This window comes from Meriones unguiculatus, chromosome 2 (assembly GCF_030254825.1).
Source record: "Meriones unguiculatus strain TT.TT164.6M chromosome 2, Bangor_MerUng_6.1, whole genome shotgun sequence".
Lineage (NCBI taxonomy): Eukaryota > Metazoa > Chordata > Mammalia > Rodentia > Muridae > Meriones > Meriones unguiculatus.
The window spans coordinates 14,677,993-14,700,883 of record NC_083350.1 but is presented as its reverse complement, the minus strand read 5'-3'; the positions used below and the strand labels follow the sequence as shown (position 1 = coordinate 14,700,883).

Sequence of the window (22,891 nt, the reverse complement as noted above, 5' to 3'; positions counted from 1 at the left end):
CTCCTCTTTCCTTTCTCACCTTCCCATTACTGGAAGGGGACCTGAAGGGAGACACCTTAGACTCTAGGGCTGAACAGATCGTGCTATGGCTCAGTGAAAAGCCAAGCACTCAATCTCCTCTTGTCCCAGCAGGGACTTCAGCTCAGTAGAGAAATCAGCCTCTACCCAGTTTAAGACACCATTGTTTGAGCTCATGCAACCAAACTTACATGCTCACAAATGTCCCCTGATGTCCAACCTTCTCTGTTCTTCAAAGCATCTACCTTTGGGTCTCCTTGCTGCAATTCAGGTAGCTCTTCTTCCCATCTATTAATAAATTAGCTGTCTACTTCCTGCTAACAGTGACTATCAAATACAGAATGAACTAAAGTAATTCTGTATCAAGCCCAAGACCTAGGCAGCCATATCGTTTCCAATTTTAAGAAATGAATTACCAGACAACTGAGAGCTGTATAGTTTTTTTTTTAATTTTACTATTAAACTTTGTAAATCTTGAAATCAGTTAATCTTAAAGTAAAAACTAAGCACATCTTTGTCTTTACACATTATATACACTTGAGAAATAAATAGTGGTCTAAGCATTTTTAAAAAGCATCAGATATACAAACAAGGCTTCAAGCCACATGGATAAATACACAACTCACAGAGGATTCGGTTCTCCCAAGCTTCCATTACTGAACACAGAAGCCGGAAGTCACCGGGATGTTGGCCAATAACAAGCTTCACTTTGGCTAGAGGGCAACTGCAGAAGCACACTGCGGGGGTTAAGAGGGCACTGTGTGTTAAGATGCAGCTAGTTACGTCTTCAGAACTTTGGCACGAAACAGAAATGCAAAGTTGGTACAGTACAAAGAATGTCCATTAAAAACCTAGATGCAGAGAGTGATCCTTCTCCCGCCTCCCCCTGCCAGCCGGCAGCACACCCTTAAGAACTCAACCCTTCTCCCATGTGTTCTTCTGGTTGTATATTAATGAAAGGATTTAGATTTTATGGATAGCTCTGGTAAAAAAAAAATCCCCTGCTTATCACATCAGGAACATATTAGTGTGAAATGGAGTTGCAGAAAGGATTTCATGAACTTTGCTTCCAGGAAGCCTTACTGGGTCCTTAGCTTGCCTCCTCCCACCACCACCTGGATATATTATCTAAGCAGGAGGCTGAACGCCCTAAGCCTTGATTTTGTGAAACAAGACTGATAACGGCAGTGCCTCTCCCTGCACTCGAATTAGGTGACACGCAAGCTGTCTAAAAACCCATAAAAAGGTGTCTAGGGTATCACATTTATCAATTCTTCAAATTAAGATCTAGAACAGAGGACTTTTCCCAGGAGTTTAACCGATAAGGCACTGATATAAAAACAAGCTACTTTGTAGAAGAAAAAAACACCGTATCAAATGTTAGTGCCGGCTCTGGCGGAGGGAACTGGTTTCTGCAAGGCAGCTATGCAGACCACAAGCAATACTGTCTAGCTCCCTAAACAGCAGGACTTTGCTCCACTGCTGTGGCCTGCAGGCATGATTTTCTGCTTGCTGTTCTGTTAGCGCGATCGAGTACGACCCTTAGAGGAAATGGCATGTAAAAGCCTCAGAGCCCCAGTTCTATCAGCCTGTGGCCCTCTTGTTGGCCCTGTCTGTCTTTAACCACGGGCATCCTCAAGGGCCAGTGGACCTGAGGGATTCCAGGGGTCCTGATCCTATTGATTCCACATGCAAGCCTTGTTGAGCCATGTGTCTACTGCTGGTGCTAATTAGTTGACGTGGCCAATGTTTGTTCAATCAAAGGATGAATAATGTAAAAGGAAATGTCAACAGTGTGAGCATCAGAAGGTGAGCATGATGGAATATCTAAGATAAAACCAGGATCCACCAGTACCTCACGCGGGAGGACAGCAGGACGAGAGCCCCAGCCTTGTCTACTGTCCTCTCTCTAGGTAACAGGTCTGTCACTAAGGTATGAGCCAGCTCCTGGGGAAAGACTTGTCACTAAGGTTCCATGAGGCCAAGCAGCTGCCAACCTTCCACGCAGAGCCATGCCGGAGCCTCAGTTTCCTACTCTTGGACAAAGCCAGGGCTCACCTAGCAGAAGGGAGAGCATCCAAGAGTGTACAGGGCTTGGGATAGTCCAGTGTTCACACAACCTTGGCTCAGCTCCCTGAGGTGTCAACAGAGCCTTGGAGTTAGAACTTTAGCAGGGCAGAGGTTTCTCTGAGAGAAGTCACAGTTGGGGGAGACGAGGTGAGCCCAGCAAGCAAGCTCCTCCTGGGCACCGGGATCAAGGCAGAGGTCTTCCATCGAGGGGGTCTTCAGCAGTAACTTTCCTCCGTGTGCATGGCAGCAGGGTGTGGGCATAGACTTCGGGACTTCTTGGGCCCTCAGGCCAGCTCCACAAAGGGCCTGGAAGGAACCATGGCAATACAACGTTAATTCACTCCCCGGCAAATGGGCAAACCTGTACCAAGGTGTATCTATCAAGATGTAAACCAAGACTGAGCATTCCACACACCAGACAGGCTGTTTTACTGGCTTGCCTTTAAGAAGATGGAAAGATCCCCTGTGAAAAACGCCCATAGGAGCCTGTCTGGGCTGCTATGTCACAAGTCAATGCATTCATGTGCCTTGTACAACATACGCACACACACATACACACAAGTGTGAGGAGAACTATCAAACTTCTTTGCCTTCATCTAGAAACACACAAGATTCTACTGTGGCAAGATGGAAACAAGGTTGGGTCAAGAGACCTGAATTCTATTCTCAGCTATAGAAACTCTCTGACCTTTAGTCTTTCATTAGTAAACAAGCTCATGTCAGGAGAGAGAAATCTGATGGCAAATGCATGTGACTATGGATGCCACAACGTCCTAATATTTCCTTTATTGCTTGGACTCCTATTGTTTTCTGTGCCTTGAACAGGAAATAAAGGGCTGGCTTGTTTCCCAAAAAGAAAAAGTGTGAGCCAAGTTACATAAGTTAGTGCATTCTAGAACAGAAACAGCAAGAGATAGCTCCTTCTCGCTTATGCAAGTCCTTCTGGGGTAGACAGTGTATTGATGAAATTAATGTACACAGGAAAGAGGTGAATTTGAATACAAACAAAAAGAGTTACAATAATGACAGAGAAAGATCAAATGGGCCTGCACTGGACTGCAGCCCTTAACGGGGGCAGGGAAAGCAAGACTTCAGACCCCACAAGCCTGTGATTGCTAAGTGTGGGGTTTGCTGACGCTCCTTAATAGAAGCCAAATCACCTGAGGGTGCAGTCAGGCCCACTGGATTGGCAGATGGTTAATCACAGGGGATCCCTGGGCATGGTTTGCTTGATAATTGGTACCTAAGCAGAGGTACCAATTCCATGGGCAGGTGAAACTTCTCTAACTGAAATGAGCAAGCTTTCGAATAAAAGGCCCATCACACACACTAGGGAATCTTGGGAGAAAGACTTCATTTTCCCAAGTCTCAGTTTTCTCAGTGTCCACAGGGACAGTAATGCCTGCCTCCTGAGGCTGTCAATATAATTTAATGATTCTGTAAGTCATTGGATGCCAGTGGACACTTGCTGAGTGACCAGCATTCCGAAGCAGGATTATCACCCAGTACTCCGCTGAAGGCAAGGGGCAGGAGGTGAGAATGGCTAGAGACAGTCTCCCTCATCTTCAGAAGGTGCTGTGGTTTAGATGGCATAAAACAGGCTCAACCGAGGATCCCACTGCCATATACCATGACCTGGGCCTTCCTTCCTCCACCTGAAATCATGTGGTTTCACACCGAGCAATGCGATACAAGAGAGCCCGTCTGTCTTGACTCTACACACAAGCAATCCTATGCCCTAAAGTGGGGAAAATTAGGCCCACTAACCTCAATCATAACAATCTGGGTTCCAAAAAAACCTAATAAATAGGTTTATATCTTGCCATTGCATCCTACTGCCTACTGCAGCAGAGTGGCCAAAAAAGCTAGGAAACAAGGCCTCTCCCCAGCTCTGCTCACTACAGGAAGTATACAGGAAGTACAGGAAGTACACTTCCTGTAGTGAGCAGAGCTGGGGAGAAGCCATGGACTCCAACACTGGAGTTTTTTGTACATGGACAGTGATCACCTAGAGGATAAGACAGAGCAAGGGACAGAGGGGAAACTCACATTTCCTGAAGCCTAATGTTTTCACTTAGGAGTTTGCTTCTCACCTTCCACCGGGTGAGTTTTATAAGGGAGGGACTTTCCGTCATTGGCCATGGGCCCGTAGAACACAAGAAATGCTAGTTACCTGGTTTCGTTTTTCATCCTCCAGCCATCCCGACACTTGTGAAACCACAGCTCTTGGCCAGGGGAGATGCTAGTCTTCTTAGCGTCTTGAATGCAAAATGTCATTCTAAGAGAAAAAAGAAACCACGGTTGCAGACAAAACTCTAGACAGTGACTTCTGGACTCAGCGCACACCGGAAAGGGAAAGAGAAACTTCCAGCATGCTATATCCTCTCCAGGGCCCTCAGAACTGCCTGCTGCTGAGGCAGACTCACCATCACAGCTGCAAGCTTGACCAGGTTGCAGGACTGCCCATCCAGTGTGCATGGCTGACCACGGCTGCTGTAGGATGGCAGTGTGGATCTTGCTTTATGATTCAGTCTCATGCAGCCTCGATCACACATTTCTACTTTCTTCTCTACTTTCCCGAAAGGCTGCCTGTTACTTGGGGCCATGATGTCTTGGAAGCTCCTGCCAATGTCCTGCCAACATCCCCAGGAACCTGACCACCCTGAAGCTTAATTCAAAGGTATATCTTTACATGCCTGTGGCTTTGGTGACTGTCGTGACTTACAATATTAAAGTTTTGCTCTACTTTACAATAGACTTCACTGCTTGAAACTGTTCTGGGGTTTTGAAATCAGTGGTCAGCCTTCCCACCAGACTGGAGACCCGTAGGACAGTGCTGTGGATATTGACAAGAGCACTTGGAACTCAACTACACATCAAAAGCAAAGGTTTGGGCTGGAGAGATGACTCAACAGTCAAGAGCACACACTGCACTTGCAGAGGACGGAATTCTATCCTCAGCACCCAGGTCATGTGGCTCACAACCACCCACAACTCCAGTCCAGAGAAGCCAATGTTCTCTTCTGGAAGCTGTGGGTACCTGCACTCACGTGCACATACCTACACACACACGCAATTCAAAATATAAAAATCAAATCTAAAAAAATAGTTCAGCGCATGGACAGCAAAAAGCATAAGAAAATCAAAGGCCTGATAATCACCATTTCACAAAAGTCTGTGGGAAGCAATAGTTTGTGGCTGTACCACACAGTCTTGATAATGTGGTGGCCACACTGATGACCTGTATAGGGCATATGTCACTCTGATCCTGACACAGGACCTTTCCTAGGGAGTTTAAGCACCTTTGGGCCTATGTGTTTATAAACTTATAGATAGATAGATAGATAGATAGATAGATAGATAGAGATATATAGATAGAGATATATAAAAACTTAGCTTAACTCATTCACAATCAGAAAAATACAAATCGATACAATGCCAGAAATGCTGCTCCTACCTCACAGAATGGCAACAGTGTCCCACTGTGGGTGAGGAAGCAAAAGAGGAAAACTATGAAGCTAGGGGCAAGATTGAGAACTGGTCCAACCACCTTGAAGAATTAAGTATCAATAGACTACATCTAAAGTTATTGGATAAATTCCTCAGATAACATCTGAATGTTTGAAGCCAACTCATAAAACACTATGCCCAATTATAGAAAATATAGCAGCATCTAAAACAGTTCTACATACTGATGGTACTAGTGGGCATAAAAACATAAAGAAAGGAAACACGTTACCAATAGTTAATTAAGGCAAGTTTTTCAAACCATTTGCTTTGAAAGAAGGGAAGGTGGGGGCAGAGGAAGAATTTATTCCAAATGTTTCTGTAATATTTGCCTTTTGAAATCCTATATCTGAACACAATTTGGGAAGATGCTCATATTTGTTGTCTCAATGGTGATTTAATGAGTGTCTACTACATCTAAAATATTTTATAATGACGATTGTATTTCTGCTATCACACCTTTCAGTCTAGGCTGCACTTAAGAGTGCAGGGGACTAGAAGAGGTACAAGACCACTGAAGAGTGCCAACAGCTCCCCACTCAAAATATCCCCAAGTCCCAGGTTCCTAGACTAAATAATCTAAGGAAGGATCCAACATGGCAGTTCACCCCCTCCTCTGCCAGTCTGGCCAAGCACAACAGACACAGGAAAAAGAAGAAGGGTGCAGACTGCTTCCTCCAACCTGAGGCTGATGGTGACCACTGCAGAGGAGGGGGAAGGTCTCCAGGCTTCACTGGCTTCGAGCCCTCCTTGGCAGAGTTAGGGCACAGTAACAAGAGTTGATATATAAAGGTCTGGATCTCCCAGTTTGGAGTTCAAAGAAATGAGAGGCCGCCAGCTGGCACAGCCTACCAAGCTCTCTGCTAGTGGAAGTTACAGCCCCAAACACACAGCACTGACTCGGGGCCTCTGGATGAGACACAATGATGCTCTGAGAAAGTAGTCTCTGGAAGGGTGCAGGCCCGTGGAAGACATCACCCATGGACCCAGATGCTCCAATCGGCCCCTCAGCGCAGCACACCCAGAGAGCCCCGTCTAGGGAAAGTCCACTTCAAGGCTGGCACAGGACTTGGCAAACAGAACAAATGCTGAACTCCACACAGCCCTTGCACACCCCCTCCTCCTGAGGGCTGTGATCACGGCGTGAGACATACCACAGTTTCCAGAAGCCCTTATCTGGGAGTAATAATCCTTGCAAAAGTAGTTGAGGGTTAGCTGGTGGCGGAGGGCTCTGCCTATTACTTGTACAAAGGAAGACATTGAGCTCCTCTCAAAAAGCCCAAGCCTGGCAGGGGCACTTACTTTCGCTGCGTTTCCCCAGACTTGATGCGAATTCGTCGGATGTGCAGCTCCCGAGAGGGGTTAGTGGGTTGAGACAGGTAGTTTCGAAACTCAGTCCACAGGTTGTACCAGGAATGAGATATCCCTTCCCAGGTAAGCCTGATCTTCAAGAGCTCACCCAAGTCCTCCTCAGTATAGACCAGGAAGGTGTTGGTGGCATTCAGCCCAATCTTCTCCACTCTGAAAGGTAAGACAGAAATTCATCTCACTCACTCCCCCGCCCCAGGGGAACTGGCACATCTGCCCAACTCATGCCCTCCTTGCCCCTGCTTCACAGGACCACGCAGGAAGCTGAGTTGCACTCCACACTGACAGACAACTTTGCCCAAAGACCCTGACTTCTTATCAAAACCATTTGCGAGCAGCTCTCCCGTTGTGCCACTGACTCCCAAGAGACAACACCAGGCAAGAGCAGAAAAGAGGAAACACCACGTCGCCTCCCCTACGAAGCCCTGCTGTCCCCCAGCCCAGAAACTGCAGCCTCACTTTCTCCCCTCCTCCTGTCTCCTCTACCAATTCGTATGGACAGCCTTGCCACATCATGCTAGCATGATGCTCAAGCTTTACCTTCCAGTTAGACACTGAGCCCTTACGAGTATAACTTTAATGGCCTTCCTTCCTTTCTTATTCCTTACCATTTATTTGTTGACAAGATCTTACTGTATTGCTCAGGCTGGCCCAGAACTCACAATTCTCCTGCCACAGCCCCACCACCCCACCCCAAGTGCTGGGATTACAGGCTGCACCACCACACCTGGCTGACTGGTATTTCTTCACAATGCCAACATAGCTTGGCAGGAGAAGGCTTTGTACCTCATGGGAGCTCAACAAATCTCTGCAGACCTCCACGCACCCCTCCCACAGACCGTTACTACACAAGATCCAGAAATGGCGTTCAGAGAGTTCCAGAGTCCCCAAAGCCTCGGGTGGCAGGCGTTGCCGGACATGAAACAGCAGTTTCCGGGCAGATGACCCAGCAGTTTCTCACACAACTGATTCACCTTGGGAGCTTCCTTCCCTGAAACCCTCTGAGTCAAGCCCAAAGGAGCATACACAGCATGAGAGAGGAAAGAGTGGATACAGATGCCAGCTAGAACCACCCAGCTCCTCCCCTGGGCAAGCCGACCTGACTCTCCTGCACTTCTTCCAACACTTTCCTTGCACTCTCAAGCACACCCAAGAGTACTTACACTTCCAAGGGCAGGTTCTGGGAGTCTGCGTTACTGCCATACAGGGTGACGTAGAAGGTGGGCTGGATGTCTGCACTGTTCTTGAAACTGAAGATGTGGACTTTCAGCTGATAATGGTAAACTGCACAGACAACAGCACAAAGACCTTTGTGAGCTTTGCTTGCCCTGTCAGGAGTCACTCAGCACACTGAATTTTAGAAACAAGAAGCCTGGTGGCCTGGTCTAGCCTCAGCTGACTCTGGTCTTGTTCTCCCTGGCAGCATAAGACATCACTGAAGAAGGGGCCTGAACTTGGGGATCAGATGTTTGGGGACTTGGGGCTACTTATTTTCTACTGTGTGACGCTGGACTAAGGACCAAGGTAGAAACCACTGAGTCTCAAGGTCTTCGTATACAAAATGCTGTTTCACAAAATCTTGTAAACAGACGATGAAAGTAAAACCTAATGCCTTAATCACCTATGTACTTTGCCTCACATCTACTGAACATGAACATACTTTGAAAAACTAAATGCAAGATAGAATTTTAAGATTTTGATACTGATGATTACATCATGAAAGGAGTCCTTACCCTGGATTTCTAAGGAGTCACTTTACTAGGGTATGGACAATGTGATCTGATTTGTAATAACTTTTTACACTAAACAGACCACAGCTCTTGGGCTGCTACATGTCCTGTCCCACAAGAGAGTATAAAGGAGGAGCAGTGCTAAGCGGCATCCGGGAGCCTGGATGAAAGTTACCTCTGAAAGGCATGCCAGCCCGGGTTTTTAAGTACATTTTGCTGTTCCTCTTCTTTCTCATTTTCTTAGCATTGTAGCCAATGCTACTACAACGGTTCTTCCGGCAGCTGAGGCAGATGCCCCTTTTGAAGCGGTGGGAGTCTGTGCACTGGAAGGCAAAGCTCGGCTTGTCCTGATTCACCAGAGAATCAACAAAGAGGTGTACAGCTCGCTCATGCTCACATTTTACCACCTCCGTGATTGCTAAGGAAACAGAGGACAGGGAGCACATGATGTGAACCACTTCAGGATGATTCCACCACTCAGTCAGCAATCAATGTACGCCTCATCAGTGATAGTTAGGTTTATTGAGGTTGGTGGTATGTATCTTAAGATAGGTTCAGTGGTATTCCAAGTTCCTAGTAAGATACAGAGACGGGGCTAGAGAGATGGCTCAGAGGTTAAGAACACTGGCTGCTCTTCCAGAAGACTCAGGTTTGATCCCAGCATTCATGGATTGTTTAAAAAAAAAATTAACATTTAAAAACACAAAATTTGCTGGGCACAGTGGTGCATGCCTGTAATTCCAGCAATCAGAGAGGCAGAAATAGGCAGATCTCTGTGAGTCCAAGGCCAGCCTGATCTACAAAGCAAGTCCAGGACAGCCAAGGCTACATAAGAAACTGTCTCAAAAAACAAAAAGAATGATGAATTGAACTGTTGGCTATACTAACAGCTCAGGCTGACAAATCGAACACAAAACAGGTAAGTAGAAACTCACTTCCATAGGCAATAGATCCCAAGACGTCATTGAATCCACAGCCTGGCTGGAAGTCGCCGCCATTGGGATAAACGTCAATGTGACCCACGGGCATCCGAATTCCGATGCTCAAGCCAAAGGAGAGGGTGTAGGTGTGCAGGACATCCACAAAGTCTGCATCATCCGGAGACAGCCTCCTGTCAACATCCGCTCCCTCGAACATGGGTCCCGCGGGATCCAGACCTGCAGCAGGGAAGGCCAAAATTGACTTAATGAGAAGCATCACGTCATTGAGTCTTGACTTAGAGGCCAAGTACACAGAATGAAAATGCTCTCTGAGCCCAGCAGCCAAATCTAAATGCCACCAACCCGGAAAAAAAAAAAAAAAAAAGGAACCCCTACATGGCTGACTGGGATGTCATCACCAGAATTAAGTCCTGTAATTATAGAACCAGCGTTTTGTTTGTTTTGTTTTTTTCCTGAAGCCCCAACGTGTCCCCATGCCCCGGCCAGCCCAGTGCACTAAGCACAAGGTTTACCCTACCATCAGCTCTGAGAAGGTAGAGAGAGTGAGAACTAGAGCCGTTTTAGAATACACTCCACCCCTGACCCAAGCCACCATCCCAGTCATCTGGCCCTAGACACCTTCCACGGCAGAACCCTGCCCCAGGCTTGTTGGCTTGTATTTAGACTCATTCTTCCTCTTCCTTTATTACAAGTCAGGCCAGTGCCCAGGCCTGAGTAGAGAAAAGCATCTCTAAAACTCAACACAGTGAGCAGCCAAGTGCCGGGACTTCACCACGCCTTCTGTTTTGCAGGCACAATGAGAAAGATTTTTTTTTTTTTTTTGCCTCCCCACCTTCTGTGTTGAACATGAAAACTTCTCTACTCGGGACACTGGCTCTCCCACTCCGGGCTGCTCAGATCATATGAGGGAGTTTGTTAGAAACATGGATTCTAAAAAAAACACTGGACGGTCACACAGGCAAGTAGTCAACTGTGTGCAGATATATCAGGAGAGCAGGTGGAGGGGGACTCGTCAAATACACACAACAGGCCGAGACTTAACACTGTCTTTCATTTAAAAGAAAGAAAGCACAAATGCAGATCTCTGAGCCTCCAGCCCCCAGAGAACCCACTGGGCAGGACTGGTGTACAGATGTAAATCAGTTCTCCAGGTGATCCTGAAAGTCAGTGGTTTGTGGACCAGGACACTGAGAATTTTTCCTATTCTTCGGGATCATATATGAAGTGGAATCTCAGGCCTCAGTTTATACAGTTCATGTGAAAAATGAAGAGATGAAGAAGTTGTCCAAATTTTTTTTTTATTATCAAGCTGTGATTATACAAACTGGATATGCCCCAACCAGGAAGGCTTCTTGCTCTACAGATGCACAAAAAATATGTGGAAACTTCAGAATGCTTTTGTCCTCGAGAAACATTTGGTTGTTTTCAGAAGAAAATTTTGTTTATAGCACTTGTGGGTAGGAGAACTAACAGCATCTCCTGAGTACAGGCCAGAGATACAGCTAAACATCCTAAAATGTACCACATGGCCCTGACACACACATACCACATCTCCACAGGCCCCACATAACAGCACTTGCCAGACTGACAGACCCTAGTCCAGAGACACCAAGGCCCAGAGGTGATATGGGCAAGAACTATGTCACTTGTTTTTCATTTATTTTGTTTTAGTTTTTTGAGACAAGGGCCTGGGGAGATGGCAGGTGCTCATCAGTGCAATATGCAGCGGTCCTCACGTCCTGAAAGCGGGCCTTTTCCTCCACACTCTCTGGGGAGCAGAGGCCTGGCCTCTGCCCAGTTGCACATCCCAAACTCTCGTAGAACTCACTCTGTGGACCACACTGGTTTGGAATTCTTAGAGATCTGCCTGCTTCTGCTGGGGTGGGAGCAAGCATCCCAATGACCCCCAAACCCACATCTTAAAAGGAGGCAGCAGATAACAGCACCATGTTCCCCAGACCCAGTACAAAGAGACAGTGAGTACAAAGAGATCACTGGGACGCATGTGAGCAGGTAACTTTAGGAAAACATTGGAGCTGCTTTCTAGAGTTGAACCAAACATGGCTCACTGCTCATGGAAACGTGTGGAGGCTAAAACCAGAAAGTTTCAGACACTTGGATGATTCTATGGGTGACCACAGCAGAAAGGGATCCCAGGCTACTTAGGGCTCAACCCTAGCCCAGGCCTAAAAGAAAGATGGCACAAAAGCATGCCCTTCCAGAACAGCCCACAATGAACTCTTTGGTAGGCTTGCAAGGGCCACAGCATGACACAGAAGCTTCCCCCTGCCTCTCACCATGTGCATCGAAGAGGAAAAGAAGAAGAGGAGGAACATTATGCTCTGCAACCAATACAAGAGAGGGGCTCTTTCCTTGGTGCAAACAAAGGTCCCCACCAGACGGGCAGCTCCATGGAAACGAAGCTATGCTGGAGGAATGCCGACAGCTGAGGGGGCCTCACAGGCCATTGTGGGGCCTTCACCTACCCAGATTGAGCTGGCTCCCTGCTTGGACTGTGTGGTACACATCCTGGCCCACAAGCTAAGGAGAAAAGTGACATCATCTATTTTTTATTATGTATTTTATCTATACTTCTAGATAGTAGCTGAAGGCAGGCCTTGCAACCTAGTGACCTGGATTGGATCCCAGATCTGCTCCTTATAGTGTGCAAGATATTAGGCTCATTGTTTAATCATCCAGTCTTCCTTCAACCATCTGTGAAAGCTGCAAGGTTACTGTGTGGCTCCAAGATAGCATGGAGGAAGTACCATGTGTTTGAGGGTTGAACATTAAACAGCATCTATCCTATAGCCTGCATAGAATGCACACCTCGCTCCTATTCTTAAAGGGATCCACCTTCTTGCTTATTGCTTATTCAGTTAGGATTGCATGCTTCGCTGCTGCACCACTGATTGCTATCTGAAGCTGTGGTCTCCATCCTCTTATCACTCAGGTCTACGTGAAACGAGAAAAGAAGGCCTAGCTCCCATCTGACACCTACATCAGCATGCAGCAGGCAACTGGACAGAGGCCAGGCCATTGCTCCACAGAGGGGTTGGAGGGAAGGGCCCGCTCTCAGGGCGTGAGGGCTTCTGCCTGCAGCATTGATTAGCATTCTGCCAGCTCCCTAGATGGCCACAGACAAGAGGCCCTCTTGTCAGCAGTACCACCCAAACAAGCCAGAACTGGAAAGCACTCTTGCTAACCCTGTCTCATCTCAGATTAGAAACAGGGAAAAAAACAGAATCTTTGATTTGTCCTTGTTACCAAGGACATCTTGGGCCTTGACCTTGGTAGAGACCATAGGAGTGCTGCAGGCTGCATCCAGCTGGCCTGGCTTTGGGACACTGGAGAATGGCCACGCAGTCACAGCCTCCTTTGAACAGTTCAAGCCCCAATACACTATAAGTCAGGAAGAGAGGCTCTCAAGCTATGCTGGATGGAATCACTGGCTCTAAAGGAGTTTGTACACATATGTCTGTGTGAGCACCTACTAGACTCTGTGTGTGTACCTAATAATCTCTGTCTGTGCACCTATTAGACTCTGTCTGTGCACACCTATTAAGACATAGGGTGCATACCTGTTAGGCTCCTTTCCACCCGAGACCTGTTTTAAAATAAAAGCTCTACAGGGACAGATTGCCAGCATACCTTTTCTTCTAGGTGCCCTCTGATTGTGGCTTAAATGTATCCACCCCACAAAATTCACAGACAGAAAAAGGAACCCCAAATCCAAATGTGACTGGTATTTGGAGGTGAGGTGTTTGAGAGCCAACCAGCATTAGATAAACTTATCAGGGTGGGGTTCCCAATATGATCCTGGTGGATTTGTAAGAGAAAGAAAGACCTAAATTAGCACACTTGTTCTGGCTGATCACGTGATACCCTCCACCATGTTATCATGCAGCAAAAAGATGCTAGGTCATAAAAAAAAAAAAAACCTATGCGTTATAAGTTATCCAGTCTGTGCTGTTCAGGTATAGCAGCAGAAAGCAACCTAAGATATCATCCTTAGTATATTAAAGATAGGAAGGGAGCTAAAGATAAATGCCTGTGAAAGAATGCCGGAAGGAAAAAAACGGTCAGGGCCAAAAATTCACCAGCAATTTTAGTGCAGAGGAGGCTCTCTTATGTATCTGAAGGTTCCAAAAATGGATAAAGGATCTTTGACATTTTTCATAGTCATCAAATAATTCAGTCCAAATCTAAGCATTAAAAATTCAATTTTCAATTCAGAAAAAAAAAATTTCTGTTGAGTACCTGGATACCAATATCAGAAAAGTCTCTTTAATTGCAAACTTCAGCCACTCAATCTATACAGGTAACTGTCACTGATAAAGAGGCAGCCTTAGCATTGGAAAGGAGCTATTGGTTGATGAAACAGAAACCAGAGGCAGGTTTCAAACAAGACTCTGCCACTTAGTTCTTTCTCAAATATCTGGAATCTCAAAGCTGGAAAGCAAAAGTGAACCCTCAGCACACTGGAAGCCAAAACAGGGCCCCTCTGGCTTCTGCTCTCTCGTTCTTAGCTAATTGTCGCTGAGCAGGTTGTCTCAGCTCTGCCTGTTTCCTCGCCTCTCGGGCTAGACCAGTGGTTTCCACGCTGCAGTCCCTATTACTCCATGACCTTGTGATTTCCCCATCTTGAATTTCTCCCAGAAAGGAGAAAGTCTGAAAAACACGGCTCACACAGCTCATATACACACATGGTGAAAGCAAATCTTACCAGTGATTCTGCCCACTGTTCCTTTCACAAAGTTGCCAGCGAATCCAGCCACGTGTGCTCCAAGGCTGTAGCCAATCAAGTGAACATTCCCAAGAGAAAACTCTTCCTTCTCCTGCAGAAAGTCACCAAAGAGCATGAGCTCAAGAGTGTAGTCCTGGGCCACAGGGGTCACAGTCAAAGGATAGCCTGCAGCCTTACCAGTGTTGCTGGCATGCACTGTGGACAGGCCACCAGGGACACAGTGTTCTAAAGGACTTGGTGTGGCACTTGAAACACCAAGGGGACGGGTGGAAGGCATGACTCCTGGCGGGCAGGCCTGAGCTCTGCAAGCTCTTCTACAAGCTTTCCTTTCTTTGGGGGCACAGACATATCAGTGTAAAGGTCAAAGATACTATCCCCACTGCAAACCAAAGTGCCAGCCATGACTGCAGCGACCTGTGACCTGTGACCATTTGACCTGTCTGTGCTTTGACCTCTACTTCCAAGGGCTTCAGACTCCTCACCTTAAGCTCCCTGGGCTTCCACAGTCGGAACAGTGACCCCATCAGCTGGGACCTTGAGGATGCTAAGGTGGCGCTTTGACCTGTGGCCCGGAAAACACTCTCTAAAGCACCTCAGAGCAAAGAAGTACTGCTCGCTCAAGATTCTGCCAGGACTCATAAGATTCCCGGGTGAAAGGAAAGACAGGCAGAAAATGCTCAACCCCCTAGGGTCACTTTGACAGCTGACCCCTGCCCCTCCTGCCTCTTAGGTTTACTGATCTCAGGCAAAAGGTTAACTTTATAAAAAGTAAATCAAGACCTCAAGCTCTGTTTTGCACACACCATTTCAAACAACGAAGTGGCTGATCTAGTTGAAGGGGCCTCCTTGCCATTCTGTAGTGCAGCCACCCTCCAAAGGCGACAGCACCCACCTATGGAGCCTCCAGTTTGAAAGCTGGCCCTGGCTCCTGGACCATTCTCAACCACCCTTAGAGCATCAGCTTCTAAGATCAGGAACTAATCTTGCATGAGACAGATTGTGTTGTGTTGTTTTTTAATAGCAAATAAAGTAACAGAAGAATCCAGAGATTCTTCAAAGGTGGTCTGGATCAGGCTTTGAGTAGTTCATGCCATGCTTTAATTTAGCAAACTGTAACGCTGGAGATTTTGATCATACTCGAAGTTCACAGTAACAACATGTGCTCTGCATTTCCTAAGAAAGTATGGGCTTGGGGCTAGAGAGAGGGCTCAGTGGTTAAGAGAGCTGTCTGCTCTACCAAAGGACCCAGGTTCAATACTCAGCACCCACATGGCAGCTCACAACTGTCTGTAATGCCAATTCCAAGGTATCTGACACCTTCACACTAATGCACATAAGCTAGAAATTAACGAAAGAAAGAAAGAAAGAAAGAAAGGAAGGAAGGAAGGAAGGAAGGAAGGAAGGAAGGAAGGAAGGCAAGCATGGGCTTAAGCCGCTGCTTGAGAGATGGCTCCCATTCATCTCTGCTTACCTGCAGCCAGTCCAGCATCTCAGCCACTCTCTGCCCCACCACCCTGCTGTTATTGACCGCATCTGTGTACAGCTGGTGAGCCAGGGGCAGCCAGTCAACCACCACCACATTAGCGTCTTTTTCTCTTGTCTGCAGGGCGGACACAAGCTTCTGCAGCCAGCTTTCAAACATGCCGCTCATCTGCAGAGAAAAAAGGAAGGTTATTTCTCTTTCCAGTCTCCTTCAGGACTTCAGAAGTCCCATGATCCTCTCCCCCAACTGACTGATTCTTCCCATCGGCTGCCGAGGAAATGAAGACAACCAAAGTCAGCCAAAGGCATAAAGGCTTGTTGTTTTCTTTCCTCTGTTGCTCTTCACATCCCCAGTTTCCCATCAAAATTTTCAGAGCTGATGTGCTGTGCTAGTATTGCCATACTCCCTATTCTATAGGTATTGGTGGTGATGATGACAAGAGCTTAGTCTGAATCCTTGTCACAGTCAGGCAAGAGGCCTGGTCCATCCTTCAAGGAGCTAGAGAAGGTTGCCTTGGAGAATTAGCTCCTCCCTTAGAGACGCAGGGAGGCACTGTCACTTAGGCAAACCCAAGTTAACAAATGATTCCCTGCCACAACGCATCTCCGCCATCCTCTTGACCCCAGAGTAAGAAAACTCCACCCCTGGAATCCCAAATTAGAACTCAGAACACATTTTCCCACAGAAACATTATGCATGGTGACTAGAAGCAGTAAACCTACCCACACGTACATTATCGAATAAATAGATTTTCGGTGCTGAGCCTGGGAACCCAAACACTGTTTACAACTTGCTTCTATGGGGCACTACCATTCCAAGTTCCAAACACATTACAAAAGAACTTTCTGGAATGCCCCCCATTTGTAAGCTGCAGGCTGTTAGTATTTGCATTTTGACAGGAGGGCCTTAGAGAAATTCAAATGTGAGATTTCACTTGTGTCCTAGGGGATGAAGACGGACAGACAGGTCCTCCATCATCCCTTCCTTCACATCAGAAAAGTAGACTCTTACCCTCCCATCTCCCAGGCCCGACCCCAACTGTTGATGTCAGCTCTAAAGACCCAGCAAGAATGTAACGGATATGAATTTCTCATCATTAAGAGGAAAAGCGTCCCCTTCCAATTAGTCCAGGCAGAAACGTGCTCACTTAATAGTGCCATTTTCTTACAGACGGTCATTATATGAATGAACAAATCCCTTGCTGGCCAAGAGTTTCTGACGCTGAGTGTTAAAGCCCTTTTTTGTTGAAGTTTGTCATGGGCCTTTCAATGGAAGTTGCTCAGCTAGGGCACATAAAGAGCCCCAGTGCCTTTAAACGGGGCCATCTCTATGCAAACAGGAGGGCAGTATGCCAATAGAAGCCAGCCAGCCAGGCCAGCTGGCCCCTCAGCTTCTCTGAGCCAGTTAAGTTGCTTCAGTTCAGGACGGGCCCCCTCCAGGCAGTGGTTGGCCAATGTAATTAAGTATAATTAGAACTCCTTCTGAGCTAGAGGAGCTGGGCTGCTGCCCTAGGGAGAGCCACTTTCTGAAAGCCCACTGCATGCCATCACTGCACGCCACCCTGCTGGGTCCAGATCGCCCCCTCTGCGAAGCGCCCATTACATTCTTCACAGCTGTCCGAAATACAAGCAGCCCACAAGGAGACGGGGGAGAGGGTTTGGAACCTGGAAGCACCACTGTTGTTCTTAATTGACCAAAACAAAAGGAATCAAATCTTCTATAAAGCTGCAGGGCCCCCTCCTGGGCTCACCGTCCATCCGTGAATGATGAAAAAGGTTTTGGCTGTCATGTTGAAGCCACAGTCCTCCAAGAGCTGGTTGTCACCAAGGGGGAGATTACACCCTTCATGCTCTGGGTCCTTAGAAGTGTGGATGTTAAAAGCCACAGAGGGTCTGACGGTAGCTGGCGCTCCAGAGGCTTTAGGATGTTCATCTGGAGAGAAAGAACAGGGTAAATCCTTCTGCTGACTGGGGTGGTGAGCTCTCTAGTTCAGTTTGAGCAAACTGCTTCTCATGTGGGTTTTAGTTTTTACACCTACTGAGTCATTCCTCTTTGCCTTCTAAGGGAATCTGAAGCTATTGGAAATCTGGCATCTCGGCTCTCCTCAGTCATTTGAACTATAACTGACTTTCTTACTTTTCTTTATTCTTCATTACCAAACTGATTTTCCCTTCCTTCCTTCCCTTCCTCAAGTTCCTACCTTTGGAGGGTGGGTTCTCTTTTCCTGGAATGTTTAAGACCAATTGAGTCAAGAATTTAAAATTTTCATATTTAAAAAAAAAAATCTTTAGGGCCAGGCACAATGGTGTAATGCCTATAATACCAGCACTCTGGAAGCAGAAATGGGTGGAGAAAGGATGATTGGGAATTCTAGGCTAGCATGGACTAGAGAGAGAATTACAGGTAACTTGGAATTCATGCCCCCACACTCTCCCAGGCCTGGTAGCTCACACCTACATTCTCAGCCCTTGGGAGGCCAAAGCAAGAGGATTACTCAAATTCAAGACCAGCAACATAATGAAATTCAGCCAGCATGGGCTTTATAACAAGACTGAGGGATGGGGAGAGGGTGACAATGACATCGAGAAGGAGGAAGCGAGCATTGTGAAACATACCACATATTACATGACAGCCCCAATAGCCCTGTATCCCCCACGGATCAAATGCACTAATATTTTTCTGCAAAGAAGCAGAGAACAACTCACACTCTAGAGAAAAGAAAAAAGAAAAAGATTACAAACAGCTTCCTATCAGGATTTGCTGCCAGATGAAGTGAGGGCTTGTAAGGTCGGGTTCTTGCCATACAAGTTCCCAGAAATTTTCCAAGTTTTGAGAGATCTGGGATTTTGCAATTGGAGGTAAAAGGGTATTGACCCACTGTACAAATGGTTTTCCCTGGCATTCCCATTTTGATCCAACACTTACTTCAAAGACCTTACATTCTCAGGGCTCTTTGCAGTGGCAACAGGCACCAGTTATTCAAATAGCTGAAACCATGGGAAAATTCCTCAGAGCAGCGAAGCTGCCCCCGCCTGCTCTCTGTTACACACAGTGCTGTCTCTTCCTGCTCCCAGGATGTGGTGCTGATGGCCACCATGGCCATGTGACACTGCCGTTTAAGAGAGCCACTAAGTGACCCCCACTGTCACTCATTCAGCCTTCCTAGTAAACCTCACTGGATAACGGATTAGGAAAATAGACTGTACTCTCCTCTTACCCAGAAGCCACAGGGAGATACCAAATGAGCATCCTGGGAGCCTAATTTATCCAAGAGTTAATAAACAGAAGGGCAAGCTAGTCCTGGTGGCACAAGAGTGGAAGCCCAGCTACTATGAAGGCTGCAGGCAGGCAGACAGCAGACTGGAGACCTGCCTGAGGTACAGACTGAACGGAAGGCAAATCTGAGCAGCTTGGCTAGTCCTGGCTTCAGATTTTGAAATAATAATAAGCAGCAACAGTTGTGGAGGGCCAAGGATGTAGCTCCGGAGTACAGCGTGTTTGGTACACACTTGAGGCCACAGATTTAATCACTGGTACTGAAAAGACGCACAAGCTGAGGAGTAACCCAATTGGCTGAGTGCTAGCCTAGCATGCACAAAACATAAATGAGGCGTGGTGGCACACACTTGTATCAAGGTCAGCCTCAGCTGCATAGTGAATTTGAGTCCAGTCAGGGCTACATGAGACACTATCCCTACTCTACCCCCTACACCCCCAAAAAAAGAGGAAGAGGAGCAAAAGGAGAGCAAAGAAACCATAACTATGGAGGGTGTGGTGGTGAAGGGGCCAAGGAGACGAAAGAGGTCAGGCACATAGGCCAGATTTATAATAGGGATAAAATCCAGAAAACACAGCCAAAGACAGGAGACCAGAGCTGTCATGAAATTAAAGCCCCAACTGGTAGAAATTTGAGCTCCAAACATTACCAGTTCGGTTCTTCAACCCGGACAGCCATTCTCACAGAGAGCAGGTAGGGTGGCTTAGGCGAAAAGGGAGCTGTCAGTCACCTGAGAGAGCTGACGCTAACGTGGACCAGGAGGACTACCACGGCATCTAGCTCGTTCTGACCCCCCCACAACCTAGTTTGGTTCCTACTACGTAAGGACGGGGTCACTTTGGCTTCTGGGCCTCTGTGACTGTTCTTCACCCAGATGTCCTTGCTTCATTCTCTCAGCTGCTTGCAGAGGGGTCAAATTCTAGATGAGGTTCTCCCTGACCACACAGCGAAAGGTACCGCCCTCCCACCACAGCCCTTCAAACCTCCCGCCTCAGCCTCTCTTCCCTGCCTCACTCTGAGCTCCGTGCACGCATTTTAGTAGTTCCCACCGCTTAGACCAGGCTCCACAAGGACAGGGACGGCCATCTATTTTCTTTGGTATCTTCCCCCACCGTCAAGAGTTCCTGGTACTGGAATGCAGTGAGGCTTCTCAAATGAATGACACCATCCCCTAAATACTCAGCACCACAGAACACAGAAACTTGAAGAAACTTTACCGTCCTTCAGGAAAGGAGCTAGCGATGGCACCTACCCCAAGTCACCCTTCTAGCAGCTGGGAGAAAGTAGATTTTCCCCCTTCCTTTCAACTTGAGCTCCCACGTGCCCATAAAATAACGTGGACTGGTCGCTCCTGGCGCAATCTCTGCAGACTAGATAAGGAGGTCATAAAAAGGTTTAGGAGCCAACCCCGCTGATGCCACTCCTGGATGACCCCGCCCTCACCCCTCCAGGACAGGTTGTCTCCTGGGAGAGAGTGCTACAGGAACCAAAGAAGAGGGAGAGCAAGACCAAGACGCTAGAAGGAGAATGGGGAAGGGGGAAGGGGAGTTATAGACCAGGTGCTCCCTACAAGTAATTACCTTCTGAAGCCCGCCACGCCACCACCTTAACTTCCAAAACACCTAAGCGCTGATGGGGGGCGGGGGGGGGACGCCGGAAGTTAGAGCTCTTTCCAAGAATCTTCGGGCCTCGCCAACCTCCGAAGACAAGGTTTGAAAGCGCCGCTGAGAGGCAGCTCAGCTAGCCGTACGGCGCTGATTAATGGAAGCGGGAGAAGGCAAAAGAGTCCCCAGCCCACACACTCCGCTCTCCCGCAGCCTCCACCGCGGCTCCCTAGCGGATGCTTCTCATCGGAAGCGCCAGGACAAGTGGCCTACGACTCCCAGGAGGAGAATACAGACAGCGCAGTGGGAAAGGGTTTCGTCGGGACGTGGAAGCACCGAAGACGGGTCGGCAGGACAGTGAGGGCCCAGCGCAGAAAAGGAGTGGGAAGAAGAGTAAGAAAAAGAAATGCACGGTACCTCGCAGCGACCTCTGGGGACCTAAGGTGGTGAGACTTCCCGCCGGGAGGCAACAATAGACGCTCCAGAAGCCGAGCAGAAGAACCGGGTTTCGCATCCTTCCCTGCCACGCCCCCTCCTCTCAAACAGGTTTTGGGGGGTTGGTTGGTTGGTTGTTTTTAAGCCACTGAAGACCTCCCGAACCTAAAAGTGAGCAGCCTGGTCTCGGCCAGAAGGTGATGGGCTGGACAGCTGGAGGAGAAGGTGGCAACGGGAGAAGGTGGCGCGCGGCGAGGGCCGAAAGGAGCGCGTGGAAGGAAGCACACGCTGCCCAGCCCGAGCGCTCCTCGCCGGAGCCGGAGCCGGGGCTCGCCGCTGTCACACCGGGAGCGCCAGGAGAGGTACTTTTAAAAAGTATTCGAGTCATCTGACCCATCGCCAGATGGCTATTTGCATAATTTATTCCCGCCTCGGGACTCTGATTGGTCACACCTTCCCTGGCCGCCCAAACCCAGAACTCCCCGAAGTTTGAATGAAGTGCCACACACACCCACCACGTGGACGCCCGCAGGGATGAACGCGGGACGTCAGCTCCCCTCTTCCCCTCCTATTCCTGGATCCCCAGATCCCGCAGTCGTCCCCCGAATCTTGCAAAGGGACACCGAAACGATGCTCCCGCTGGAGACGCGATTCCCGTAGACAGAAGGCCACCCTCTCCACGGCGGGGAGCCGGCCGGCGCTGGGAGGGCTGCGCGCCCGGGCCGAGGGCCGGGGTGGGGAAAGCCACCCGGACGTGCGTTCCCTCTTTCCCGTCTCCGGGGGCTTTGGCCCGGGTCAAGCAGCGTGAGGGCAGACACCGGAGCTGTGGGCTAGGGCCTGCTTTTTAGGGTTACACAAACTCCACCTCAAAGACCTCGGTTCACGACTAGCTGTGACACACGGGACAAGCCAGACTTCTTTCTGCAGCGCCATCCCCTCCCCTGTAACGCAAGGGAAAAGCCGTTCCCGGGGCTTAGGGATCATGGGGGAATGAACTCTCGCCTAGGAGAGCCCGTAAGGAGGGTAGGCGCTCTGGAGCACCACACAAGCCAACCTTCCCCAAGCGAAGGTGGGGTGCCAGAGAGGGTGGCCCAGCCCCTGCTACGAGCGCAGCTTCCAGCTGAGTGAAGTTAAACAGCCTCCTCTCTTTTTTCCATCCTGTTCTCCCTCTTTAATCTGGCTCTCTGGTGGCTGTGAGCCGCAAGCAAATGACACTGTAATCCGGAGTCCGTGCAGAGGACCCAAGTTCTAGAGTCTGGGGCGGTGGCGGAGCCGCTGGAGATCCTGAGCTCGAGGAACCGCCGCCTGGAACCCGTCCCCTGGAGCCCGCCACCTCGAGGCGGCGTCACCTGCCAGCCCGCTTGTGCTGCTCTGCTGGCCACACCCGGCACGGCTCCCCGGAAAGGAGAACCCCGGCAGCAGCCCCAAGCCCCTTCTCCCCTAGAGCGAGCGCTCCAGCTGCAGGGGCCGGCGTGAGAAAACCGAGCCCGGAGTAGTTCCTGCCAGGCGGCACGCTTCGTCGCTCGCGTGAGCTGTCACCAATAATCAGGAAGCAGATCGGCTTTGTCTTTAGAGTATAAAACTCAGTGCGGTCGATCCACGGGACGGTGAATGTCACCCCAAGTCCCCTGCCCACTGGCCAGGTATCACCCGCGCTTAGCGGACAGAAAGCGGCACCGGCCTGGCCGCATCTTTGAAGGAAGTCTCAGTC

General features: G+C 48.6%; 1 protein-coding gene across 1 annotated transcript; it reads right to left on the bottom strand.

Moving 5' to 3' along the window:
- Window positions 1–450: 450 nt before the first annotated feature.
- On the bottom strand, window positions 451–21,527 carry Lipg (lipase G, endothelial type). The gene is made up of 10 exons (XM_021661131.2): window positions 21,163–21,527; window positions 17,615–17,796; window positions 15,853–16,032; window positions 14,361–14,472; window positions 9,629–9,850; window positions 8,869–9,111; window positions 8,127–8,247; window positions 6,898–7,116; window positions 4,262–4,366; window positions 451–2,394 (listed from the first exon to the last, which is right to left on the bottom strand). The coding sequence occupies exons 1-10, from the start codon at window positions 21,257–21,259 to the stop codon at window positions 2,373–2,375; spliced, it is 1,503 nt and encodes a 500-aa protein (XP_021516806.1). The 5' UTR covers window positions 21,260–21,527; the 3' UTR covers window positions 451–2,372.
- Between the last annotated feature and the right edge of the window lie 1,364 nt (window positions 21,528–22,891).

Coding starts and splice junctions, on each gene's coding strand:
- Lipg (XM_021661131.2), bottom strand. CDS start 21,259: ATGCGAAACCCGGTTCTTCTGCTCGGCTTCTGGAGCGTCTATTGTTGC. Junction 14,473..15,852: donor AGATGCTGGACTGGCTGCAG/GTAAGCAGAGAT, acceptor GACTTTCTGCAG/GAGAAGGAAGAGTTTTCTCT. Junction 2,395..4,261: donor AGGATGAAAAACGAAACCAG/GTAACTAGCATT, acceptor GGTTCCTTCCAG/GCCCTTTGTGGAGCTGGCCT.